Source organism: Phacochoerus africanus, chromosome 8, assembly GCF_016906955.1.
Source record: "Phacochoerus africanus isolate WHEZ1 chromosome 8, ROS_Pafr_v1, whole genome shotgun sequence".
Taxonomy (NCBI): Eukaryota; Metazoa; Chordata; class Mammalia; order Artiodactyla; family Suidae; genus Phacochoerus; species Phacochoerus africanus.
The window spans coordinates 99,222,316-99,247,397 of NC_062551.1; the positions used below are offsets into that span (position 1 = coordinate 99,222,316).

Sequence of the window (25,082 nt, forward strand, 5' to 3'; positions counted from 1 at the left end):
AAGGCAGAGGTGTGGACGAAGGAGGGAAACACGTGGCAAGAATCGCCATGTTTTAGAACCAGGATGGGCAGACCTGAGGGTTGGACTGGATGCGAGGGGTGGGTGGAGGAGCCAAGGGTAGGTTCCCCGACTGGGCCTGAGCGGAAGGTGGGCCAGCTTACTGATCGGGGAAGGAATGAATGAGAAGAAGCCAGCGGCTGGGGTGTCAGCACATCAGGGCTGAGATGCCTGAGGGCTGGGACCTGAGAGGTCTGGGCTGGAGCTAGAAACCCGTGGGGTAAGCAGCTCTGGAATATGAAGGTTCAGGAATGGATGAGGGGGAATGCTGGGGAAATGCTGACATTTAAAACAGGGCAGAGAAGGAAAGCCAGACAGCAGGCTGAAGACAAAAGAGAGGGCTGCCATAGAAATCAAAAGAAAAGAGTGTTTCAAGAAGGAAACGCTTTCAGAGATGTTGCTGGGAGTTCACAACTGACACCAAAAAAACGTGTCCATGCATGTCTCGAGCCAGAGGTCCCGTCGGACTTATGGGTAAAGCCTGCAAAACCTGTCCTGACAATCAACAGATCTGCTAAAAGCTGACTGCTGTGACTGTGCCCATACAGTCCACTTGGCAACAAACCACGGAGTTGCCTGAGCTCTTTCTGCTCTTCAATCACGATCTAAATGTGCCAAAGGAATTGGGACTTTTCACATCACTGTTGCTTCTTTCTCAAGAGTAGCTGGTAGCTTCCTCTTCTTTCTGATCCCACTGTGATCAGTAAATATTTGGCACTCAGTATCTATTTTCCTAAAGACCCCTGGGGAACACGGGTGCACGCCCACCTTCACGTACACATCACACTGATGGCAAAGCGAAAAGCAAGTGCTTTGGAGTTCCCATCATGGCTCAGCAGTAGCAAACCCGACTAGGATCCATGAGGATGTGGATTTGAACCCCAGCCTTGCTAAGTGGGTTAAGGATCTGGTGTTGGGGTGAGCTGTGATGTAGGTCGCAGACACTGCTTGGATCCTGTGTTGCTGTGGCTGTGGTGTAGGCCAGCGGCTGAACCTCTGATTCGACTCCTAGCCTGGGAACTTCCATAAACTGCAGGTGCAGCCCTAAAAAGACCAAAAAAAAAAAATACTGTGTCCAGATGGACACAAAACATCAGAAAGTTCATGGATTCCTCCTCAAACCTAGCCAGAGCCCTGTGAGTTGGAATTTCAGGGGCAAAGAAGTTCCTCAGGAACAGGGTGAATTTGACCCTAGAATTTCACTTGCCTTCGCAGAGCTGATGCCCAGGAAGCATTTGTTCTCCTGAGTGGTACTTCTGAAGGGCATCCAAATGCAACATGTCCTTTTGGTATTATTTCTTCACTTGCTATTTCCACACATGCTTATCAAGTGCCTACTAAGTACCAGGCTGTAGGGGAGCGTCCCCAGGAGGGATGTCTGGGGCTGACTCACACCTGGCCTCTATCCAGGACACTGATGTCCCAGGGTGGACCCAGAGAACTGATGGGCTGTCCACGTCGACAGCATACCGACACTTGGACAGCACAGGCGGGGTTGGATTAGGTGAGTGGGAAGCAGCCCTTTGGCACTGGATGACTCTGATTTCTAGGTCAGTGCCTAAGATGCTCCAAAATCACCTTCCCCTCCACCACCAATGACTCAAATTCTAACCTGAGACCCTCAGAGAGAACCGAAATGGAACAACACACCGTCTCTGACCACGATGGAAGTCAGTGAGTAGATTAGGCTTTGAGACAGCCAGCATTCAACACTGTCCTTCAATGGAGGTGTGAGCAAAGGACAAACAAATGAAATCTGATTCCAGGGGAGGCAAGGACCCAGGAGACTTCAGGGGAAGTTCACAATTTGACCAAAACACTGAGAGATCAGCAGAAGTGCCTTAGGAGGAGACCGTGAGGGGAGGGCATCAGGAGGAAAGAAGGCTGTAAGCAGAAGCAGGTGTGAAAATCAGAAGGTTCATGGAGAAAAGAAAGTTCCATATGCGCAGCTCAATAAAGCCAGGAGAAAATAATAGGAGCTGCAGGAATAAACATCATCTGGGCTGATACCATGGCAGTCCTTCAATGCTGACATCAAATAGGGCCCCTCAATTCTCCTTCTCTCTCCCTATGACCCCACTCGATCCACAGGGGTGCACTGAGCTTGCTTCTCCAGGCTGGGGGTCCTGAGGTGTCTGTAACTCTCTGTGCACCAATGGCCCCATCGACTGAGGAGTCCAGAGCTTTCCACAGCACTGCACTCACTGCATCGGGATGTGACGTTTGGTCCTTATTTCATCCGTTTTTATTGTTAGTTGCTGATCAGACTGCTTACTGTTAGTAAAGAAGGGATAAGGATCTTTTATATTTTGTCTTCTTCCACTATCTTGTACATACTAATTTTTTTTTAAAAGCTCGTTGCTGTGTTACTCGCATGACCAAGAGTCTGGGGTTTACTTACTAAGCAACTGAGAGCCATATAAAGTTAGTGGGATACAGTGAAAACACTAGGACATATACCCCTGTGCATTTGGGACCAGTACGGACTGATAAACTTCTTTAACAGGCTTGCTATGCAGTGTTAGAATTTTGATAGATACTCTCAAATTGTCTACATGGGAGGTTACAAAATGTATGTTTCCATCGATGGTTGATGTGCCCACATATTTCCCCAGACTGCTGCTTTAGATTTGCACAAACTTAACCTCTCTAAAGCATTTGTTTTCTTTCACTCCTTAATCCTTACTAAGGTTGGGTACCTATCTGTTCACATGCTTATAGGCCATTTGGATTTTTTTCTAAGTTAACTCCTCTTATTGTTTACTTTTTTTTCCCCCTAACAGAGTGTGCTATGTGTTTCTTATCAATATGCATTAAGTGCATTATTATTACAGCTGCCAGCCCACTGACTGCTATAAGTGTCGAAAATACTTTGTCCAACTCTTGTTTGTATTTAGACCTTTGTGCGATCTTCTATCATTCAGAAGTTTAAGCTCTTATACAACCCAATCTGATATGGGTGTGTCTTGAGGAACACACTTGTATAGTTTGTGAAGAAGGAACAGAATGTTATAAATGCTGTAAATGAACACGGCTCTGGGTTCACATTATTCTCAGATCCTCTCTTTACCTCTTAGGAAAGATACACCAAATCATGAATGACTGGAAAATGCTGGCAACATCATATTTGGCTGGGAGGTCTGGCAAGTGACAGCACTAAAGCTTTCCTCCCGTCTTACTCTTTGTCCCCCACTTTCTATTCCTCTGACATCATCCTCAGCATTTTTCAAACTGGCCTTCTGGGTTTTATGTCAAGATATATTACAATTGTATCTTCCTTCTTTGTCTTATAGTGTTCCTTAGGTTTATTTGTTCTGTCCAGATCATGAATCTATCTAGTGTTTATTTTTGTATGATGTGAAGGGAGGGGTCTTATGTGGCATATTATTCTTGCAGTAAAATGCTAGGATTGCTAGCTCTTGTTCAATTTTATCCATCTATATCCATCAGTGAACTTGCACGTTAAATATCTACCTTGTAAAATTTGGGAATCACAGGTATCTAGGTGTTAACAGCCGTCACCTCTGAAAAGTGCATTTGGGAAGCCAGGACTTTTTTTTTTGTCTTTTTGCTATTTCTTGGGCCGCTCCCGCTGCATATGGAGGTTCCCAGGCTAGGGGTCGAATCAGAGCTGTAGCCACTGGCCTACGCCAGAGCCACAGCAACGAGGGATCTGAGCCGCGTCTGCAACCTACACCACAGCTCACAGCAACGCCAGATCGTTAACCCACTGAGCAAGGGCAGGGACCGAACCCGCAACCTCATGGTTCCTAGTCAGATTCGTTAACCACTGCGCCATGATGGGAACTCCCAAGCCAAGACATTTTAGTTTGAATACTTCTGTACTTAAAATATTCTTTCAGAGAACAATATTACATTGATGATTTGATAAGATAAAAATCTGGATAGCTCTTGCGGAAAAGTGGAATTATCAGTCCCAGGCTTTAGGATGGTGACTCAGATAGGATGACAAGGCTGATCAGCAGTCAGGGAGAGAAGGGAGGAAAGGCCCGTTGGAGAAGGCTGAGGATGGATGTCAGGGGAATGGAAGTAGGGGGGACAGAGAATAAGGTGGGATAAAAGCTTTAGTGCTGTCAGCTGCCACAACTCCTGGCAAAAGGTGATGTTGCCAGCATTTTCCAATCAATCATTTGTGATTTGGTGTATCTTTCCTAAGTGGTAAAGAGAGAACTTGAGAATAATGTGAACCCAGAGCGTGTTCATTTACAGCATTTATAACATTCTGTTTCTTCTTCACGAACTATACGAGTGTGTTCCTCAAGACACACCCATATCAGGTACTGCTAAGCATTTTTTAACTATGATAATTTACCTCGCCTTACCTGTAATCAAATTTGCTCCCATGAATACACTGCTCCTAGGATCTCTGTTTCCTTTTGGGCAATTGTCTGTCTGTTTCAGGAGACTGTGGCTGTCCGGGGAGGGGACTGGGTCTGACTCCCTATGAGGCCTGCAGCAGGACGAAGCTACATTTGCAGGCTGGGTACGGCCCAGGTGCCCATGTGTTTTAGTCAGAGAGGCCCCTGCACAGACCCTGGTCAAGCTCCCTCTCCCCCCAGGGCTCTGGAATCCCTCCTCCCTACTTCCAGAAAACACGGGGAAAGAGGAGGAAAGATTCGGCAGTCGAAACTTGTATGTAATGATTTCAGCCCGATTCACACATTTGACATTTTCCTTTTGGCGCCAAGGAAAAATAACCAAAGTGCTCCTCTTACCGATATGTGAGTTTTAAAATCCTGACGTGTGTCATTCACCACCCCCTTTGTAGGAGCATTTCGACAAGAGTTCACCTGGGACATCCTGGCTGTTCAAGTCAGAGAGATTAATGGGTTCTTTTGGATTATTATTCCCACTGTTTTCATGACAAAGGTACTTACTACACAAAGATGATGCTCAGTGGGATCAGAAAGAAAGAGTCTGCCCTTTATTTTCTGTCTAGATCTCGAGATACGGCTTTTTAGGACAGGTGGACTGATTTCTTGGAACTTAACGTTGATTTCAAAAACTCTTTTCTTGTAAAATTCTCTGTTGTCCTGAGGTTAAGAATCCACAAAACTGAGAGCTAAAAATGGTTATGGGGCCAAAATATTCACTTGAGGATTCTGATAATGGATAAAAATGAACCAAAAGATTTGGATCCCTGAGAAAAATAAACTTGTTTGATTTGATTATAAAACTTAGCTCAATGTACAGAACAGAAGCAGACTCACAGTCATGGAGAACAGACTTGTGGTTGCCAAGAGGGAGGGGGATAGAGTGGGATGGGACGGGGAGTTTGGGGATAACAGATGCAAGCTATTACATTCAGAATGGATAAGCGACGAGGTCCTGTTTTACAGCACAGGGAACTATATTCACATCTTCTGGGATAGACCATGGTGGAAAATAGTATGAGAAACAGAATATGTGTGTGTGTACATATATGGATATATATGACTGGGTCACTTTGCTGTAAGCAGAAATTGGCACAACCTGTAAATCAACTATACTTGCATAAAAAATATGATAAAAATAATGTTCCAACGGAAAACAAACAGCTCTGCAAAAGCAGAGCCAAGAATTTTCCTAATACTCCATTCTTTTACAACAAAGCAGCCAATGAGCCACGTCAATAACTTCACATGAAATCAACTTCTTTTCTTTACTTTTACTTTGTTTAGCTTTCAATTAACATTTTTTTTCCCATTTCAAAACTCATTTTCAAAAGGTGTAAAGCAACAGAGCCATGAGGCTAGCTGGGTCAGGGGGAGGGTTTGCGAGTGATGACCGTCGGACAGCTAATCTAGTCCTGCTTTGTCAGGAGTTCTGAAAGGTATTCAGGCAATGGTTCCATAGGAAGAACAGCTATAGGTTTTGGAAACCTAACAACATATAATTTTGTTGAATTTGCATTCGAATAAACGCTAGCTTTAAAAAAAATGCACCTGCTTGTTTCTATGACAATAGGCAGGGTGAAATCGTGCTCACACAGATTGGATGATGACTGCCACGCTGCTACTGCTGTGATTTTTTTTTTTTTCCTTGAACAACTCATCAAATTCTTCTCTGCCCCCTATCAGGAGACAGAACTATGTCACGGAAGTCTAAAGGGTGTTTCGCTAATGCTCAGAAACCAAAAGACATTATTCTGTTGTTACTCCCGAGACAATGTCTATTGACTCTGCTAATTGGATAATCAGCATTCTTCTATAACTCAGGAGTAAACTATTTTATAGCTAGCAAGAAAAGGATTCCATGGCTGACTCCTAGATAATGCATCCTACAGAAAACACTTATCATTTTTAATAAAGGTGATTTAAAAATACACCATGTTGTGTCTTTACATCCAATAACATGTAATTGGAAACATCTAAATCATTATCAATATACAATCTGAAAATATACATAATTCAAAAACATAATTTTTTTTGCTTCTATACCATAACCACTATAACTATTGAAGGCATTCAATTTCTTGAAAGGCATGATGCCACCATGCATTTTTAAATACACTGGATAGTCTAGCTATCATAAATTGCAATAAAAAATTAAATTATGGAGTTCCCATTGTGGCTCAATGGTAAAGAACCCAACTTGTATCCATGAGGATGCAGGTTCAATCCCTGGCCTTGCTCAGTGGGTTAAGCATTTGGCATTGCCATGAGCTGTGGTGTAGGTTGCAGATGTGGCTCGGATCTGGCATTGCTGTGGCTGTGGCGTAGGCTGGCAGCTGCAGCTCCGATTGGACCCCTGGCTTGGGAATTTCCACATGCTGCAGGTGTGGCCCTAAAAAGGTAAAAAAAAAAAATTACTAACAAATGCACAAAGTACCTCATATAAAGTGATGACACCATATGTTTGAATTGGTTCTCGCCATTGAAGAAATATCTTCTCTTCAAAGGTACTTCCTTGGATGGATTCAGTAGGAACAGCACCTGGAACTAGAAGGGGGTGGGGGGGATTCAATACATATATTTAAGTAAACAAACAAACAAAATAACATCTTATGTAGACTTGATAGGTCCTTAACTCTCTATTAAGGCATGAGATTTTAATAGATATACTCAATTTTCTTTCAAAAACCTAGAATTTAAAACCATTTTGGCTATACTGTCCTTACAGAGAAAAGAATTTCATCACTTTTTTCTCTAGAAAGTTTGAATCAACTAGACAAAGCCAGTAGTCACCTTGTAAATAAACTTTTTTAGTCTTCATAAGTAAATAAAGAAGAATATAGAGCAATGAGAATTCCCACACATTGCTTGTGAGCCTGTAAATTGGTACAGCCATGTTGGAAAACAATTTGGTAGTATTTAGTAAAGTTCATGAAGCACGTGTCACACAACCTGATAATCCCACTTCAGGTATATTCCCTAGTAATATTCTTGCACTTATGTACCAGGAGACATCTACTAGGATGTCATCGGAACAGCATTTTAAAATAAAATACATTGAGACAAAAAATGGTTTAATAAATTATTTTATACTCACACAATAAAATACAAGAAAGACTGAAAATAGATGACAGCTATATACATCATCCCGGATGAATTTTATAACCATAACATCAAGTGATAAAAGCATGTCATAGAAGAATATATATGAACTACTGTACTTATATTTAATATATCTATGACAAATACACACAAAATAGAAGTTCTACAGAGATGTGATGTAGATGAAATATTTTTAATGCATTTTATTTATTAATAATATAACAGATTTGGGAAAGTTTGATGCCATTTTTTAAAACCCAAAATACGTAACACTTTTTGATTAGTTTGCAAGAAAATCCAATTGACATAAGGGAAGATAGAAACGTGCTTGCCAATTTTCTAAAAAATAACATATTATTTTAAAAATATTGCTTATCTCATATTCATTTAAATTCAGATTTTGAGCATACTTTACATGATACAAAATTTAGTGTAGCAGTGTGCCCATCCCATTCATAAACTAGAATATCTGTACTACCTACAAATATACATATATTTGGGGATGCATGATCAAATTTTTAGTGATGGTGTGAGCAATCGAAAAGTGGTTTGAGGAGTTCCTGTCGTGGCACTGCGGAGGCGAGTCTGACTAGGAGCCATGAGGTTGTGGGTTCGATCCCTGGTCTTGCTCAGTGGGTTGAGGATGTGGCATTGCCATGGGCTGTGGTGTAGGTGACAGAGGCGGCTAGGGATCTGGCATGGCTGTGGCTGTGGTGTAGGCCGGCGGCTATAGCTCTGATTAGACCCCTAGCCTGGGAACCTCCATATGCCGTGGGAGTGGCCCTAAAATTAAAAAAAAAAAAAATGAGGTTTGGGAAGTTCCCATTGTGGCTCAGCAGGTTAAGAGCAGAATGCTGTCTATCTAAGGATGTGGGTTTGATCCATAGCCTCACTTAGCAGCAAGCTGTGGTCAAGGTCACAGACAAGGCTTGGATCCTGTGTTGCTGTGGCTGTGGCATAGGCCTGCAGCTGCAGCTCTGATTGGGCCCCTAGCCTAGGAACTTCCATATGCCACAGGTGTGGCCCTAAAAATGAAAAAACATTTTTTGGAGTGGTTTGGAGAGGACTCACACTTCTCAGTTTCAAACTTCCATAAAAGCTACAGTGTCAAGACATCAGGTATTGACATAGATAAACTTACAGATCAGTGCAACGGAACTGAGAGTCCAGAAATAATGCCCCACATTTACAGTCAATTGATTTACATCAAAAGTGCAAAAAAGTTCAATGGAGAGAATAATTTTTCCAACAAGTGGTGCTGGGACAACTGGATATCCACACGTCAACGGATGGGGTTGGTTCCCTACTTCTTACCAAGTATAAAAATTATACCAAAATAAATTAAAGAGCTATATGTAAGAGCTAAAACTACAGAACTCTTAGAAGATAGGTGTAAATATTTATGACATGGCAACAGTTTCAAAGATATGACATCAAAAACAAAAATAAGAAAAGGAAATAGAGATAAACTGTACTTCATTAAAATGAAATACTTCCACCCTTCAAAGGGCACTATCAAGAAGATAAAAAGCCAACACACAAAATGAGATAAAGTTTGGCAAATCATGTATCTGTCAAGAGACATGTAACTGAAATACATAAAGAACTATTAAAACCCAATAAAAACAATCCAATTAAAAATGGGCAAAGGATCTGTATGAATACCTCTCCAAAACCAAAACAAAACAAATGCCAATAAAAGCACATGAAAAGATGCTCAAGAGTATCAGCTGGCAGGAAAACACAAATCAAAGCCACAAGGCAGGCGACAGCACCTCATCCACTGGAATGGCTACCATCCAAAGACAGATAATAACAGGTACTGGCAAGAATGTGGAGAAACTGGAACTCTCATGCACTGCTGGTAGGAATGTAAAATCACATAGCTGCTTTGGAAACAGTTTGGCAGTTCCTCCAATGGTTACACATAGTTAAATTCATCACCAGCTGCCCCATTCCTAGGTAGGTACCAAGAGAACTCTGGTGTTGCTGTGGCTGTGGGGTAGGCCTGCAGATTATATGACGGCCATTTTCCCATCTCCACTATGTAAGAGAATTCATTTTCCATGCATAGCTTTCCTTTCTCATACATATTCTGCAAATATTCTAAATTAAAAATAGGCTCCTCTTTCAAAGTCATACCTTGCATTATTCCTACTGATATAGAGTATCTCTGAATGCTTCTATTTTGCTGTTAGCCTGGCTGTGTCCTGCCCCACTTCTGTGCCTGGAATGTAGCCACTGTGAATGTTTATAGTCAGCCCTCCCTACCCTACCTGTGGGTTTTGCATCTGCAAATTCAACCAACTCTGGATGGAAAATGCTCGGGGGAAAAAAATCCGGAAGTTCCAAAAGGCCAAACTTGAATCTGTCATTTACTGACAACTATTTCCATGGTATTGACATTGTATTAGGTAGTATAAGTAATCCAGAGATGATTTAAAGTATACAGGAGGATGTGCCTGGATTATGTGCAAATTCTATGCCATTTTATTTATTAATTTTTTTATTAAAGTAAAAAAATAAAAATGTCTGTCACTCAAAAACTTGTACAGAAATATTAGGAAGAGAATTATTCGTAATACCTAGGAAAGAGAAACAGCACAAATTTTTATCAACTCATGGTTGGGTAAACATATCTCAATAAAGGTTAAAATATGGGGGTTTGAGACATGTTTTATTAGCTTGAGGAGGGAATGGTTAGCTCTTTAAGGCTTGCTGAGGCCTCCCCAGGCTGGGAAGACTGACCAGAATCTCAAAAAAGTTCACAGGTAGTACACATTTGCTTAGTGAAGGCGCTACATATAGGGAGATGCAGGATGTCTTAAGTATTTTAAATAGAGGTAAACATAATTTAGCAGAAAATAAAATCACTGATTCAGATATGAGGTCTGGGTTCTGATTTAAGGATAGATCCAATCTCTTGGGATGGAACATGATATGAGAAAAAGAATGTACATACTGGGAGTTCCCGTCATGGCTCAGTGGTTAACGAATCTGACTAGGAACCTTGAGGCTGTGGGTTCCACCCCTGGCCTTGCTCAGTGGGTTAAGGATCTGGCGTTGCCATGAGCTGTGGTGTAGGTCAAAGACATGGCTCAGGTCCCACGTTGCTGTGGCTCTGGCGTAGACCGGCAGCTACAGCTCTGATTCGACCCCTAGCCTGGGAACCTCCATATGCAGCGGGTGCAGCCTTGGAAAAAAAAAAGAAAAGAAAAAAAAAAGAATGTACGTATATGTATGCCTGGGTCACTATGCTGTACAGCAGAGATTTATACAACACAGTAATCAATTAAACTTTAATTTAAAAAAACCTTTCCTCTGAATAAGTCATGGGAGTAAAAACAAATAATCAAATTAATAAATACAATTTGGGTAATTCGATGACACTCCTTTGGTCTCAGCTTCCCCACTTCTGAAATGAGAAAGCTGAATTATGATGATCTCTTTAACATCATCATCTCCAAAAAACACATAAATATGAAAATAACTGTCTGTCTTAGGTTGAAGGAACTGATGTGAAGCTACATCAAAACAAAGAAAAATAAGGTATTTAAGAAGTTATGACACCGGTGAGTTCTACGACAATTTGGATTCTGGGCTCTGAGACCACAAGGCTCCTTGAAATTAGAGGCTGAAATAACGGCCAAGTCAAAGAAAGCTCTCCGGAGCCTCGGCCTCTTTACCCTGGAAGGGTTACCATGATGTCACCCTCAGGTTCCTCCTAGGATCAAGGCATAGTTCTATTATTTTGTGATAATATTTCTTAGTTGAAACTATTTGTTAATCTATGTATGGATGTAAAAAAAAAGCAAAAACTTAGAAAAAACTAAATCTTTGGTTTCATTCAATTAGGATAAGTGAGAATAAAAATTTAAAAAAAAAGAGACTGTAAAATTATGTTGAACAGAGGCTATCTTAAAAGGATAAACAATAAAATGTACTGGAGGTCTTGTAATCATGAAAATGTTAACAGGAAAATATAAACGGAATCCATATAATAATTTTTAGGCCAGGAACAGATCAAGTGAATTAAAATGTCAGAAAGGTTAGTTAAATTAGGGAAGACAGTATCTTACCAGTACCCACTTAATTTAGAAGTTACAGAAATTCAAGATTGGGGATTTAGGGTCATAATATCTAAGTTTGTGGAAGTGATCCCTAACTGTCTAGTGACACTCTTTCTTTAACATTTTTAAAAATGAAGTAAAACTGATTTACAATGTTGTGTTAATTTCTGTAGCCACTCTTAGCAGTGATTAAAAAGAAATTATTTCCACATATTTTCTGATGATATAAACAGTATTTCAATAAAATATTATACTACAATTAAACTCACAATATTCAATGAATTGCAGCCTTTGTTAATGACAGATTAAAAAAAGGGACCTTTCCATTCTTTTACCTGCAAACTCAGTATTAACAATTATTCTATTTCTGTCCTTCTTTCCTGTCCTTTTTGAAGTCTTTAAAAAAGTTTTGCTGTTAGGAAATATAATTTGAGATCGAAGCTTTTCTGATTAACTGGATACAAGTGTGCTATGAAAACCATAGATTTTCATTTGGAAGTAACACATGCCCCAACTCCAGGGACTAGCAAAATAATTTAAACACACCAACAAAAAAGTAACTTATTCTGACTTCATGTTTTGACAGAACTTCACAGAATTCTTTGCTCATGTCAATTTGAAACCCAAAAGTGTGGATGACGTTCATGCTTTAGCAAAACATGTCTTATTTCTAGAAATGACTGCACTTGACTTTCCTCTCTCTTTGATGGAAACATTACTGTTGATTTAAGCCTGAATTCAAAGATTATCAGCAAACTTTATTAGTTTATTTAAAGACTAGTAAAGGATTCTGAGTGCTTATTACCTACTCAGTATCACGCATATTGCTATAAAAGAAATATAGATGGCTTCTTCTCTGAAGAAGTTTACAGCTAAGAGGAAAAAAATATATATATTCTATATATTTATATCTATATTAAAATATATAAAAAATATAATGAAGGAACAAGAAAGTTGCTTTCAATTGTTACAACAACCCTAATAATTTTCACCTACTAAAGGCCCCTCTCTGTAGCTATAAATGGATCTCTGTGTAAAAAAGTCTTCTAACCTAATATGCCTGAGAAGTACATTGTTCTTGCTTCTCAGATGGGGAAATTAAGGCTCAGGGATTTAAAGATCCTGTCAACTGCAAATAGGGTCCGAAGGATGAGCATAATGAGGGCTGGAAGAGCTGGAGACAGCCTCACGAAGGACTCTGGAGGGTCCTGGAGATGGAACTGAGCGCCAGGAGGAGAGGGTGCAGTCTCGGAGGAGAGAGAGGGAGTGGGCGCTCAGGATGGGAGGCGTGCTGCAGATGGGCTGGTGCCCAGGGGAAGTCTTGGCAGAAGCCTTGGTCATTAGGAAAAGCTACTAGTTCTAGTGCTGGAGCCCGAAACGCAGTGGAGCTTGAAAGTCCAGGTCTGGATAAAAAGAGTCACTGACAGCTGCTGTGGAGAGGGTGACAAGATGCAAATGCACTCGAAGACTAGTTTAGGGTGTGAGTAGGGGGCATTGGAGTGGGGGAAAGCTGGAGCTACAGAGAAAGGTTAGGAACTACTACAGAAATTGTAGCATCAAATAGTGAGCATCTGGATATAGGCAGTGGAAGTTGAGAGAAAAGGACAATCTATTATTTTAAGTGAGGTCAGACAGTGAAAGACATACACAATATCACTTATTGTGGAATCCAAAAAAATGATACACATGAACTTATTTACAAAACAAACAGACTCAGACAGAAAAAAAATGTTTGGTTACCAAAGGGGAGAAAGATGGGGGAAAAGAGAAATTATGAATTTGGGATTAATATATACAACTACTATATATAAAACAACAAACAATAAGGTCCTACTGTATAGCACAGGGAATATATTCAATATCTTGTAATAACCTATCATGGAAAATAGTCTGAAAAAGAACATACATGTGTATGTATAGCTGAATCACTGTGCTTTACACCTGAAACTAACACAACATGGTAAATTAACTATACGTCAATTCAAAAAATGGTTTAAAAACCCCTCAAGGCAGAAAGATAAAATAGACAGTATTACTAATGTTTATATTAATAAGACTTCTGGAATATCAATGATCATATTAATAAGTTCTCTAGAAGTACTCTGGCACATAGAAGTCCAGGCCACAGTTTCTGGAACCAGACATCTGGGCGTAATGCCTTCCTACCATTTACTATTCTGACTCAGTTTCTTCATATGAATAAAAAGGAATATAATAAAAATAATTAAACTAAAAATGGAAGAATCTAAAAATGTTGAGGCACCAACAACGGAAGTTAGGACTAAAGTAAGTACAGAAATGCAGAGGAGGAAGGATCCAGAATGGACCTGCTGACAATGCAGAAACTTTTTTCCATCTCTCCTGGGAGATGAGGAAGAGCTGGAAAAAACAGAGATAGGGCTTCCAGGCTCTGAGTGACTTGTATCAAATTGATACTCCTCACAACAATAATTACAGTAAAACTGCTTGAAAGCCACCAATGCAGATAGGACTTGAGGGGCTATAAAAAAGAAAAGCCATTTACTCTGGCTGTTTCCATGTTTTGCTTTTATAGCCATGTGCACGATGTTGCATAGGTAATCAACACTCAGAAGTACTTTGTCAGCTCTTTAAATGGAAAACTAAAGTGTTGTGATGAACGTTTAATTCATATTATAATCAATGACCCAAGATCACAAGCAATTGCTTGAAGAGGAAAAAGTGAAACATCTATTTTTTCCAAGAATAAGTATATTCACTGAATGGGCTTTGAAAGTTGTTTGCCACTCATTCTGATGCCTGGCAAAGGATTTTTTGGGTATTTATGTATTTATTTTTTATATAAAGATTTTTACTTTTTTCCATTACAGCTGGTTTATAGGGTTCTGTCAATTTTCTATTGTGTAGCAAGGTGACCCATTTACATATACATGTATACATTCTTTTTTCTCACATTATCATGCTCTATCATAAGTGACCAGACTTAGTTCCCAGTGCAAATGATTTGTAAGTCAAATATATGATATACCACTGCTGTATTTTATGTGCTCCACGAAACATACATTATTGTACATGAGAGCCCTCTGTATAATCAATGTGAAAGCACATTTATATCCATGCTATGGGATTCAAGGTATCATTTTACTATTTTAAACTATTTTAGCAGTTTACTGCCATTGTGTATTTGCTTTTTTTTTTTTTTGATGAGTTGCTGGTGTCATGTATGGACTATTTCTTAAATCCTTGGTTTCTGAGGTAATATCCAATTATACCATTGTTTCTATGGAAAAGTATGATCTATTACATGACCACTAACTTAATGAGGTAATTTCTCAGCACTGTTCTGAACAGCAAGGGCAGCCTCTTTTTGGGGCTGAATTTTTATCTGAACTATGACAAATGTTTCAGAATACCATATAAATAAGCATTTCCTATATATATATATAAGGTAACCCCAAACAACAACTCTTCAGTCCAACATGATGATAAAACTTGAAAGAAGAGCTATTTAGAGCCATACAGAATTATTATATGTAGAAAAATAACTCTATGACTCATAAAAATTGAGTGTCCATGCATCACAGATACATATTTGTATTACTCAACAAAGTAAGCAGCTCTTTCTTCCATTTTCATTGTAAGGATCTCAGAAAGAAACACAAACTGCTTTCTTGAAAGACTGTATGCTTGACATCAACATATCATTTAAAAGTACAAGAAAAAAAGTACTCACGATCTTCATCTGTCTGCACCACAAGTTCTTGGCTTTCCTTCCGCCCCTCAGGATTCATGAGGATGAGTTTCACGCTGACGTTGGTGTAGGGTGAGAGGTTGGTGATGGTGTGTTGAGGGTGTGAGTTGTCTGTGTCCCAGCTCACTTCTTCTCGTACTTGTTCCTGCCCTCCAACTTGGTAACAGTAGTGGACTGTGAGGTTGTAACTATGGCAACGAGTTATGTTATATCCAAAAGGCTCCCAGCGGATAGTGATTTGTCGAGACTTGACTTCAACGACTTCCAGTTTTCTTGGGCCACGCATAGGATCTAAGATGGAAAAGAGGAAAAAGAAAACAGAATGATAAAAGTTCTGGTGAAGCCCAGATGTCACACATAATCCTACTTGTCGCCAATATCTTATGTCTCTTCTTCCATATTACTAAAATCCCTAGATCTTAGCTAGGTATAAGGCTACCCAAAATACAGACTAAAATTTCCAGCCTCTTCTGCAGTGAGGTCTGTCTACATGTCTAAGTTCCAGTGGGTGGCATATGGGGTGTGATGTCAAGAGTGGTTTCTGGGAGTTGTCCTCCAAAGGAAGGGCCTCACCATCTTTGTTCCTTCTTCCTTCCCATTGGCTTGATTGAGAATAGGATGTCTTACACTCATGTGGCCATGATGGACCATGGTGTGCTTAAACATTAAGAATTCAGGGCTCGGAGTTCCCGTCGTGGCGCAGTGGTTAACGAATCCGACTAGGAACCATGAGGTTGCGGGTTCGGTCTCTGGCCTTGCTCAGTGGGTTAAGGATCCGGCGTTGCCCTGAGCTGTGGTGTGGGCTGCAGACGCACCTCGGATCCTGCGTTGCTGTGGCTCCGGCGTAGGCTGGTGGCTACAGCTCCGATTAGACCCCTTGCCTGGGAACCCCCATATGCCATAGGAGCGGCCCAAGAAATGGCAAAAAGACAAAAAAAAAAAAAAGAATTCAAGGCAATGATGAAGAATCTGAGTTCCTGATAATCATTGAGCTACCACACCATCCCTGAATGATCTGCATCCAAATTGTCACTAGAGAGACATACAATGCTTTTATTTAAGGCTCTTTCCTCTGGGACTCTGACAAACAAAAGCGATCTTGATGCTAATTGATACATACATTTATTTTTTATCTTTTAAAATTAATTCATAATTAGATAACTGGAAAACATAAGAGTAAAAGCTTGAGAATTCAGCACGAAATAACATAATGATTAGAGAGAATAAACTGGGCAGAACTCCATGCCTTTTTGGATTTTGATTTGTACAGAAATCACACCGTCAATGTTCAAGTAATCCTTTCCTATCCCCGACCAGGTCCTAGTGTTGTTTCTTAGTGTAAGCTCCAGGGATAGAATTTCAAACTTAGAAATATAAGTGACATGTAGGGAATATGAGCATGTGGTTGGCTTAAAAGAATATATACAGAGAAAGCTTAAACATGTTTACAAAATGATAGTGAAAATATATTAACGCTAACCACATTCATTGAACACTTACTATGTAACTTTTCTAAGAAGGTACATACGCTTTTCTAAGTTTACCTTTCATGGGCTTGGAGAAATCTAATCTACAATTCTCTGCTTCAGTATATCCATACATTAAACTGACCCATAATTTGATTTTTCCTGAATGTGGTCATCATTTATGACTATAAAGAGATCTACGAGTAGAAAGGGAAAAGAAGCATGAAAACTTGAGAAATAACAGCTACCATTTACTGTGTGTGCCCTGACTATGTGTGTATTATATCTAATATCTATTCCTCCAAACAGTCCTGTGGCTTAAGTACTATAATTTCCAATATACAGATGAAAAAAATTGTGACCAAGATCAGTTCAAAACCTTGTCCAAGGTCCAGGTTTGACTGTGGCTCTGAACTGACACCTGACAATGAAACATATGCTGCTCTTACTCTACTGCAGAGTCTCTAGCAAAATAAATAAAATCAGAGAAAAAGAAATGAAGATGTAAAGATACCTAAAGGTCCACCTGAAACATGACCAAAGAACGTAAACTGTAACCAAGGCCCCCGCGCATCTGAGGACAAAAGTGCTGGGAAGAATCTTCTCCCTTTTCCTTCTGTTTCCACAGAAGAGGGGTCCAAGGCCACGTTCCCCCGCCTACTTTTCCAGTCAGCTCCACCTATACTTTGCAGCTCCTGGAAATCTGTCTGCAATATCACTGAAGTTCATATCTTGATTTTCATTGGTGTATAAATTCCTTGTTTTCTCCATCATTTAGGACTTAGAGCCACCCCCCTTCCCATGACCCCCAACAAATGAAAATGTCCCACGTGAAACAATGTTCCAGGTTTTATCTACAAGATGGGATTCACCTGCCAGATATCTGTTCACTCCATCACATGGGGTTAATAATGATCATTCATCCATCCTGTAATAACTCCAGGAACCAAGGACAAGTGAGAAGAAAGTTCCCAAGGGAATCTTGAATGGAACATTCTCACAGAATGCTCCTTTTTACGACATCAATTTTTTATATTTAAACTATTGGCGCTAGGGAAAATATCGTGCATAGGGTACTTAGAGATAACATTGAAAATTTTTTCAGTGTTGTGACTTTTAACATTTAAAGGAAGTGTCTAATTTTATATAATGCTTCATTAGTTGAACAAAAACTTTTAATAAGCTCCAGATCTCTTTTCCATAAACAGACTAGCATGCATCTCTTTCCCCCTTTCCTTATTAATTGCAAGTCTCTGCAAGGACTGTTCTAAAGCATTTTTTCCAAGGTTTTCATCAATTTTACTTACTAAATGACTAAATGCTTCGGATATTAGTTTAAACAAGCAATGCCGTTCTAACTTAATTTCACTAGCAGACTACTTTCTTCTGCATCAGTAAGCCTGCATCATTTTAATACTCCTCAGCCAAAAACATACACACATGAATTAAACTCTAGGATTAAAAAAAACGAAGGTTTGCTCTGTCCACAGGTCAAGCTGTCGTGAAATGTATGTTCTCCTCCCATCTGTTATTAGGTCCCAGAATTCCATCATGGCATTTAAAATGGTATCTCAGACTTTCTGCAAACTTGCCAAGTCAAATAGCCAAGCCTAGTCAAAACAACCATCTCTATGACCAAGATGCTGGAGTCCCTACTGTCATGAGTGGTACCAGCAGACCAGAGGTAGAGGCTGTATGAATTCTGAGTCTTAGATGAAAGGAAGGTTGCTGAGTCTTAGATGAAAGACCGGCTTGCATCTTCAAGTACCTGTTCAACCGAAACAAAGCATCTTACAGAAGCTTTTCCAAATAGCATGTTTCCATTGGTGTCCTTTGTGGACCTCTGCCTGCAGGAAATACAGTTCTGCTTTGTCTCCTAATATGTCACCATGCCGACATGGCAGAGTCACATCCTATCACCCAGGAAGGGAAGAAACCATGGTGACTCTGATTCCTAAAAGTTCCCTCTATCAGTCCAAAGCTGAAGAGAGAGGCCGAATCAAGACCACCATGTGGACAACACAGTCCACCTTGAAAGGAATGCTGTCATTTTCTCTTGCCAGGACCTCGAGGCAAGCATCAAGTGGGAGGACACATGACATCTGATAACTGAGTGTCCTGGGCTGCCGATGAGCTGTGATAACATCCCCTCTGACAACAGCACTGACAGGCTAAATCCAGTGACAGGCTAAGTCCAGTGACTAAGGGACTCTGTTGAGCATTTCAGCTCATCCTAAGCAACCTTCCTGATTTCATTGCTTTGTTTCCTCTTTCTTTCTGCCATTCTGCAAAACCAAGCTCTGGTCCGGCAGTGGTCTCTAATGGTTACCTCCTCAGTTGGTGTTTTATAGCACCTTTGTCTTCAGTGTTCTTGCCGGAACTGTTTCTATTAGTGTGCTGCAAGCTGTGAACGAGGCGTCCCATGGGGACACTGACTCTAGTGACTTACACCGATGCTCACGGAAAAGTTTGAAGGGCAACGCTGTCGACATAGATCGCACTGCAGGAGATAAACGGCAACTTCATAGCCAGAAGTGTGTAATTTCGGGCAGCTAATTACAATTCACAAGGCATTTCTGGGAGCAAAATGCAAACACGCCCTCCCCCAAATCTGGCAGACTATGAGTACCATGGGCACAAAATAAACCTCTTAGAGTCAGATAACAGGGTGGTAAATGATATTCACTAGGTGGAGCATATCTGCTTCTCTTTTCTCATCATCTTAACGCTGCTTCAGAGGACATGAATCAATTTCAAAGCTCTGTCTCTTCACATCCCCTTGGCCTGTGGTGGGATGGGTATCTGAAGGCCCAGTTGGCTTGAGTCACGAGGCTAGCGCGTCCAGTCTGGGCCCACTGACTCATGACAGGAGGTTAGAATGGTGTCCTCAAGGGCACCATGGCTGTCATGATCCAAGTTAAGCAGGGAGTTCTCGCTGATTCCCTCACTGGCCCTGGCAGCGTTTTCTCTCCTGCTTTCTTTCTGCCAGTTCGAGCCAGGTTTCAAGCAGAGATGCCTGACACTTGCAGTCCTGACCCCAGGGACCAGCCAGCCAGTTCTAGCCTCCAGCACTCCAGCATCCTATTTAATCAGGGATCCCGCCTCCTGCTCCATCCAGTCCTGTTTTTCTACGGATAAGGGCAGAAACTGACTGATAGGATCAATTTCCATTGCAAGTTCAATTCACAGCTCATTTCTCGGGAACTCTGCTCTTTAACTTCCATTTCTACTATGGTGCTTTTTCAGAAACTCAATTTTAGAACCCGTGAGAGATGTCTGGGTGTAATTTGAGGATCCTGTCATTGATAATCAAAAACACAGATTATAAACCAGTGCTTCTGCTAACAGGTTTCTTTTTTCTGCCTCTTCATGGAACATCCAGAGGTCTGTTGCAATAAAGGAAACAACAACCAGGATGGCATGGGGGCCCCTTTTGGCATCTTCAGCTCCTGAGTTTCTGCCTTGCTGGTCACACAAACCAAGGTGACAAAATAATAGAATCATCGCTTTACCTACTTTACTATTCAGTTAAGTCAGAGAGAAGTCCTGATTAACTAATATTATCTTGGCCTATACAATCACCCAGTAATCCTAAGCAGCAAAGATTCCAGGCACATGGCACTGTCTGCAAGTGACACAGCTACGGTTTTTGAATGAGTCAACATCTTCCACTGTTTAAGAAGTACCCTTCATTAGTGCTGTTGAAAGTTCTGAAACATATCGATCTTTAAGCTATGCTACTCTATGGGCATTTATATATCTGTGATATAATGAAATAAATGAAAACCTGTCATAAGAATTATATGAATTTGAATAGCCTCTGCCACCAAACTACTCTTCACAAGAATAATTTTTACATTTTACCATGATTAGAACCAAGAAATGCACCTGAAAACGACCTGTTCTTTTTTGTGTGTGTGTGTATGTATGTGTGTGTTTTTGCTATTTCTTTGGGCTGCTCCCGCAGCATATGGAGGTTCCCAGGCTAGGGGTCGAATCGGAGCTGTCGCCACTGGCCTACACCAGAGCCACAGCAACGCGGGATCCGAGCCACGTCTGCAACCTACACCACAGCTCACGGCAACGCCGGATCGTTAACCCACTGAGCAAGGGCAGGGACCGAACCCGCGACCTCATGGTTCCTAGTCGGATTCGTTAACCACTGCGCCACGACGGGAACTCCCTTGTTCTTAAATATATCACACAATCCTACATAAAAGAATGGCTTCTTCTTAAATAAACTGAATATCAAAAATAGTACTAAGAGATGAGAAAATGGTCTTACTGAATAAATAAAGGAAAGGGCAGCAATGCCACGCCTCACACAGGATCAAAAATTCTACCGTATGTCTTGGTTTAGGACGGACACTTTCTTGACAATGTCTTTCCAGGTTTATAAGTGCTGGTTTGGACTTAGCCTGAATCGTAAAGGTAAGTAACCCACTAGCTTATGTTGCTGGAAACCAATTCCATTCATTGTTCTAATTTGATTGCAGCAGGAAGCTGGAATTGCTATTCCCATTTTATGGGACATAGAAAAGACCATCCTACAAAACAAATGAGTAGGACACAGACTAAGGTGAGAAGGCAGATCCTCTCAGGCAGACACACACTGACTCAAGCAACAGCCAACAGCTTGGAGGGAGCACTTGCCTGCAGTGTTAGGTGACCCTAAAGAGCAGTGTGTGCAGATGCTTTTCTTTGTTCTTGATTTGGTTGTACATTAAAAAAGTAAATTAAAAGAATATATCTTAGGAGTTCCCGTCGTGGCTCAGTGGTTAATGAATCCAACTAGGAACGATGAGGTTGCAGGTTCGATTCCTGGCCTTGCTCAGTGGGTTAAGGATCCGGCGTTGCCCTGAGCTGTGGTGTAGGTTGCAGATGCGGCTCGGATCCCGCGTTGCTGTGGCTCTGGCATAGGCCGGCGGCTACAGCTCTGATTTGACCCCTAGCCTGGGAACCTCCATATGCCACGGGAGTGGCCCAAGAAAATGGCAAAAGACAAAAAAAAAAGAATATATCTTAGGCTTTTCGTTAGTCACTGTTAGTGTCTGGTTTCGGACGAATGTCACCAAGGTTTTTAGGATAATTTTAAAAAATAAATTTAAAATTTAGTATTCTTAAGCAAAGAGTTTGTTGAGTGGAGGTCAGAAAAAAGAGGCAGTAAACAATTTACTATTGACAATCACCCGAAATAAAGAAAGGTCGACACTGATAATGGACTCACTGACAGTTTAACAATGGTCGCAGTTTCTTCTGCCTGAACTGATTAACTGTACAAAACAAAGCCAGGAGTCCCACGATGGTTGAAAGATGTTATTCTGTTATATGAAGTATTCTTTTTTTCGGTGTTAAGGTTTTTTTTTTTTTTCTTTTTATGGCCACACCTGTGGCATATGGAAATTCTTGGGCCAGAGGTTGAATAGGAGCTGCAGCTGCCAGCCTATACCACAGCCAGAGCAACCCCAGATCTTTAATCCACTGAGAAAGGCCAGGGATTGACCCTGCATTTTCATGGACACTTGGTTCTTAACCTGCTGAGCCACAACGGGAACTCCTTAAGGTTTTTGAAATGTGAATAAGACCTTTAAAACATACTGAGTAAAAACAAAATAAAATAATCACCAGTGTTCAGTAATATCAAAGTTAAAACTGGTGCATTGCTTCAGACCACTCTTTATTAATGACAATAGTACTGACGGAAATCTTCCCCCCATTTCTGCAGGCTATCGTAGGTTAGTATGCTTCATTCCTAGACTTGGTTTTGTACTTTCATTACATGTATGTGAGATGCTTAAAATTTTATATAGCTGTTACCATTCTCTGCAACTTGATTGACTCAAATCATCCAAGTTGAAATACACAGATCTAATTTAGAGCGATCTATAGATCATACAGATCACTTGAACTGGTGTATAGACTTCCTTTAAATAAATAATAGTTTTTTAATGCATTTCTGTATTGAGGAACAGACAGGTTGAACCTATTTCTTCTCTGTTATACGGGGTGTACAATAAGCAGCTATGCCATCTGGAAGCTCATCAGAAATGCAGACGCTCAAGGTCCCCACCCCCCACTCTCAACCTCCCAAAACTGCATCTTCCTTTGCATGTTCAAGTTTGAGAAACTCTGAATTATAGGAGTGTTTTTCAGAGTGCAGGCTGGGTCCCTCAGGTCTCAGACTTGGACTTGGTTTTAAGGAAAGAGATAGAAACTAAAATATTAGAATGCATTTTAGGTTGAAAGGTGAGGATTGTGCAATTTTTATTTGTAGTTCTATACACGCACACTATTATAAGTGTACAGGTGTGGGTATAACTTTCGCAATGTAAAATACATTTTCCACTACAGCAAAAGAGTGAAAAACGCATTCCTAGAGAAATTCTTCCCTGGGGGCAGCAGGAGATATGTACAGAAATGTTCTTAGCAGCATTGTTGACAAAAGAATAAGAAAGGAAAGCATGAAAACAACCTAAATATCTACTGGCCAGAAAATAGACAGATATTCATACAATAGAAAAGTATACTCTAGTGAATATGATTGGAGCAATAATGAGTCTTAGAAATACAGAACTGAGTGAAAAGCTCAAGTCACAGAAGGGTACTAGGATATAACTTTATAAAACTGAAAAAACAAGCAAAAGGGAATTAAGAGCACATGGGTTAAAACCACTTCAACAACAAAGGAAGAGAAGAACAAAGGACGAATTTACATGAAAACCTGGGAGACTGGTGACCTCTGTCCTGGAGGCAGAGGGATAAAATGGGAAGCTTGTATTGAGAAGCAGGGGTTCTAAGGATGCCCTATTTTTAAGCCCAAGAGTGGATTATTGTTATGCCGCACCAGTAGGTAAGAGTGTGAGGAAGGTAACCAAGGCCATGGCCAGCCCATCTGGTACCTTTGTGTGCACAAGAAAAGCACCCCTGCCTCAAGGCACTTACTGTCATCTGCTGGGGATACTGAGTTTATTTACTGTGCAGTTTTTGTTTTAGTTCTGCATACACACACCCTTGTAAATTTGCAGGTGTGTGTACCACTGTATCACAAAGTAAAATATAGTTCCTACTGCAGTGAAAGAGTGAAAAACACACTTCTAGAGAAATTCTTCCCTGGGGGCAAGGAACCAATAAATATACAAATAAATATATAACAAATATACAAATCCCTGGGGTTTATGCTATGAATGGGCACCATCTGTTTACACCAGGCACAGCCTGCCCAACTGTATGCTATGGTCCTTTTGAAATCAGTGTACCTGTGTGTGTGTCTATGTGTATATGTTTGTGTGTTGTTTAAAACATTCATGTTCCATGACCAAAAAGATCTATATATGCTGTACACACTGAGAGTTCTGGAACAGTTAATAGACGATTTCAAACTTACGATAAAGCAGGTATGCAGAAGTGACTATGCTCTGAGATGTGCATGTTAACAGAGGGATGAGGTTTTTTTTCAGCAAACTAATACCATTTAGTCCTTTAACCATGAGTATTAGCTTCAATATTCATATTTATACCTAAACTGCATTTTCATGAAGGTATCAATTCTAGCGACTCCTCTCTAATCTATCCCTCACGCCTTTCCTATTTGACAGTTCATCTGAATCAGTCCCAGGAATTCTAATTGATGCTCCCTTATCACAGGAACCAAATAAAAATGTTTCCTTAGTAAGTCATAACTGTCAAGTGGATCACATGACCATTCTTGCTTTCCATACTGGTCAGGAGAATCTGTCTGCTGTATCCCAAATACCACTCTCCCTCCAAAATTAATATCTCTGCTCTATTGACCACACACCTGCAATAACAGTCACCCTTGTATCTGCCACACAGTAGCCTTCAGTTCCTGTCTATCTTGGTTCAAAATCAATCTCTTGTATGATTATTTCTTCTTAATTAAAATAAAAACTCAAAGACCTTTATATACCCTCATTGTCAAACTTCTCATGTTCATATGTTATGTTTCTGTATGTTTTATTGTCTTCTGTAACAATCAAGTGCATTGACCATTCAACCCATGTGTAACAGAAGGCTTTATCCTAGAAGAATCCTATGTTTGCTAATCAATGCATTTGATAAGAGGATGCTAACATGGAATAATAAACACCAAGTATCTAGCACAGTTCCTTTGTTTTCATAAGTCAGTTGGAAACATCTCCTATTCACCAGTATTTACCAGTTTTCTATGAAAAGCATTTCCAAGTTCTGTGTTGTGACTTCCACCTCTGCTATAAACATGGCTCCCCCAACAAGTGGAATAGTC

General features: G+C 40.4%; 1 protein-coding gene across 6 annotated transcripts in view; it reads right to left on the minus strand.

Annotated features, from left to right (window-relative positions):
* PTPRM (protein tyrosine phosphatase receptor type M) overlaps positions 1–25,082 on the minus strand; it is a 749,971-nt gene that overhangs the window by 292,583 nt on the left and 432,306 nt on the right. For all 6 annotated transcript variants that reach the window (XM_047793745.1, XM_047793747.1, XM_047793743.1 and 3 more), the window contains exons 8-9: positions 15,336–15,644; positions 6,889–6,998 (exon numbers count right to left, since the gene is read on the minus strand). In XM_047793745.1, coding sequence (XP_047649701.1) covers positions 6,889–6,998; positions 15,336–15,644 — 419 coding nt within the window. The remainder of the gene's footprint in view (positions 1–6,888; positions 6,999–15,335; positions 15,645–25,082) is intronic.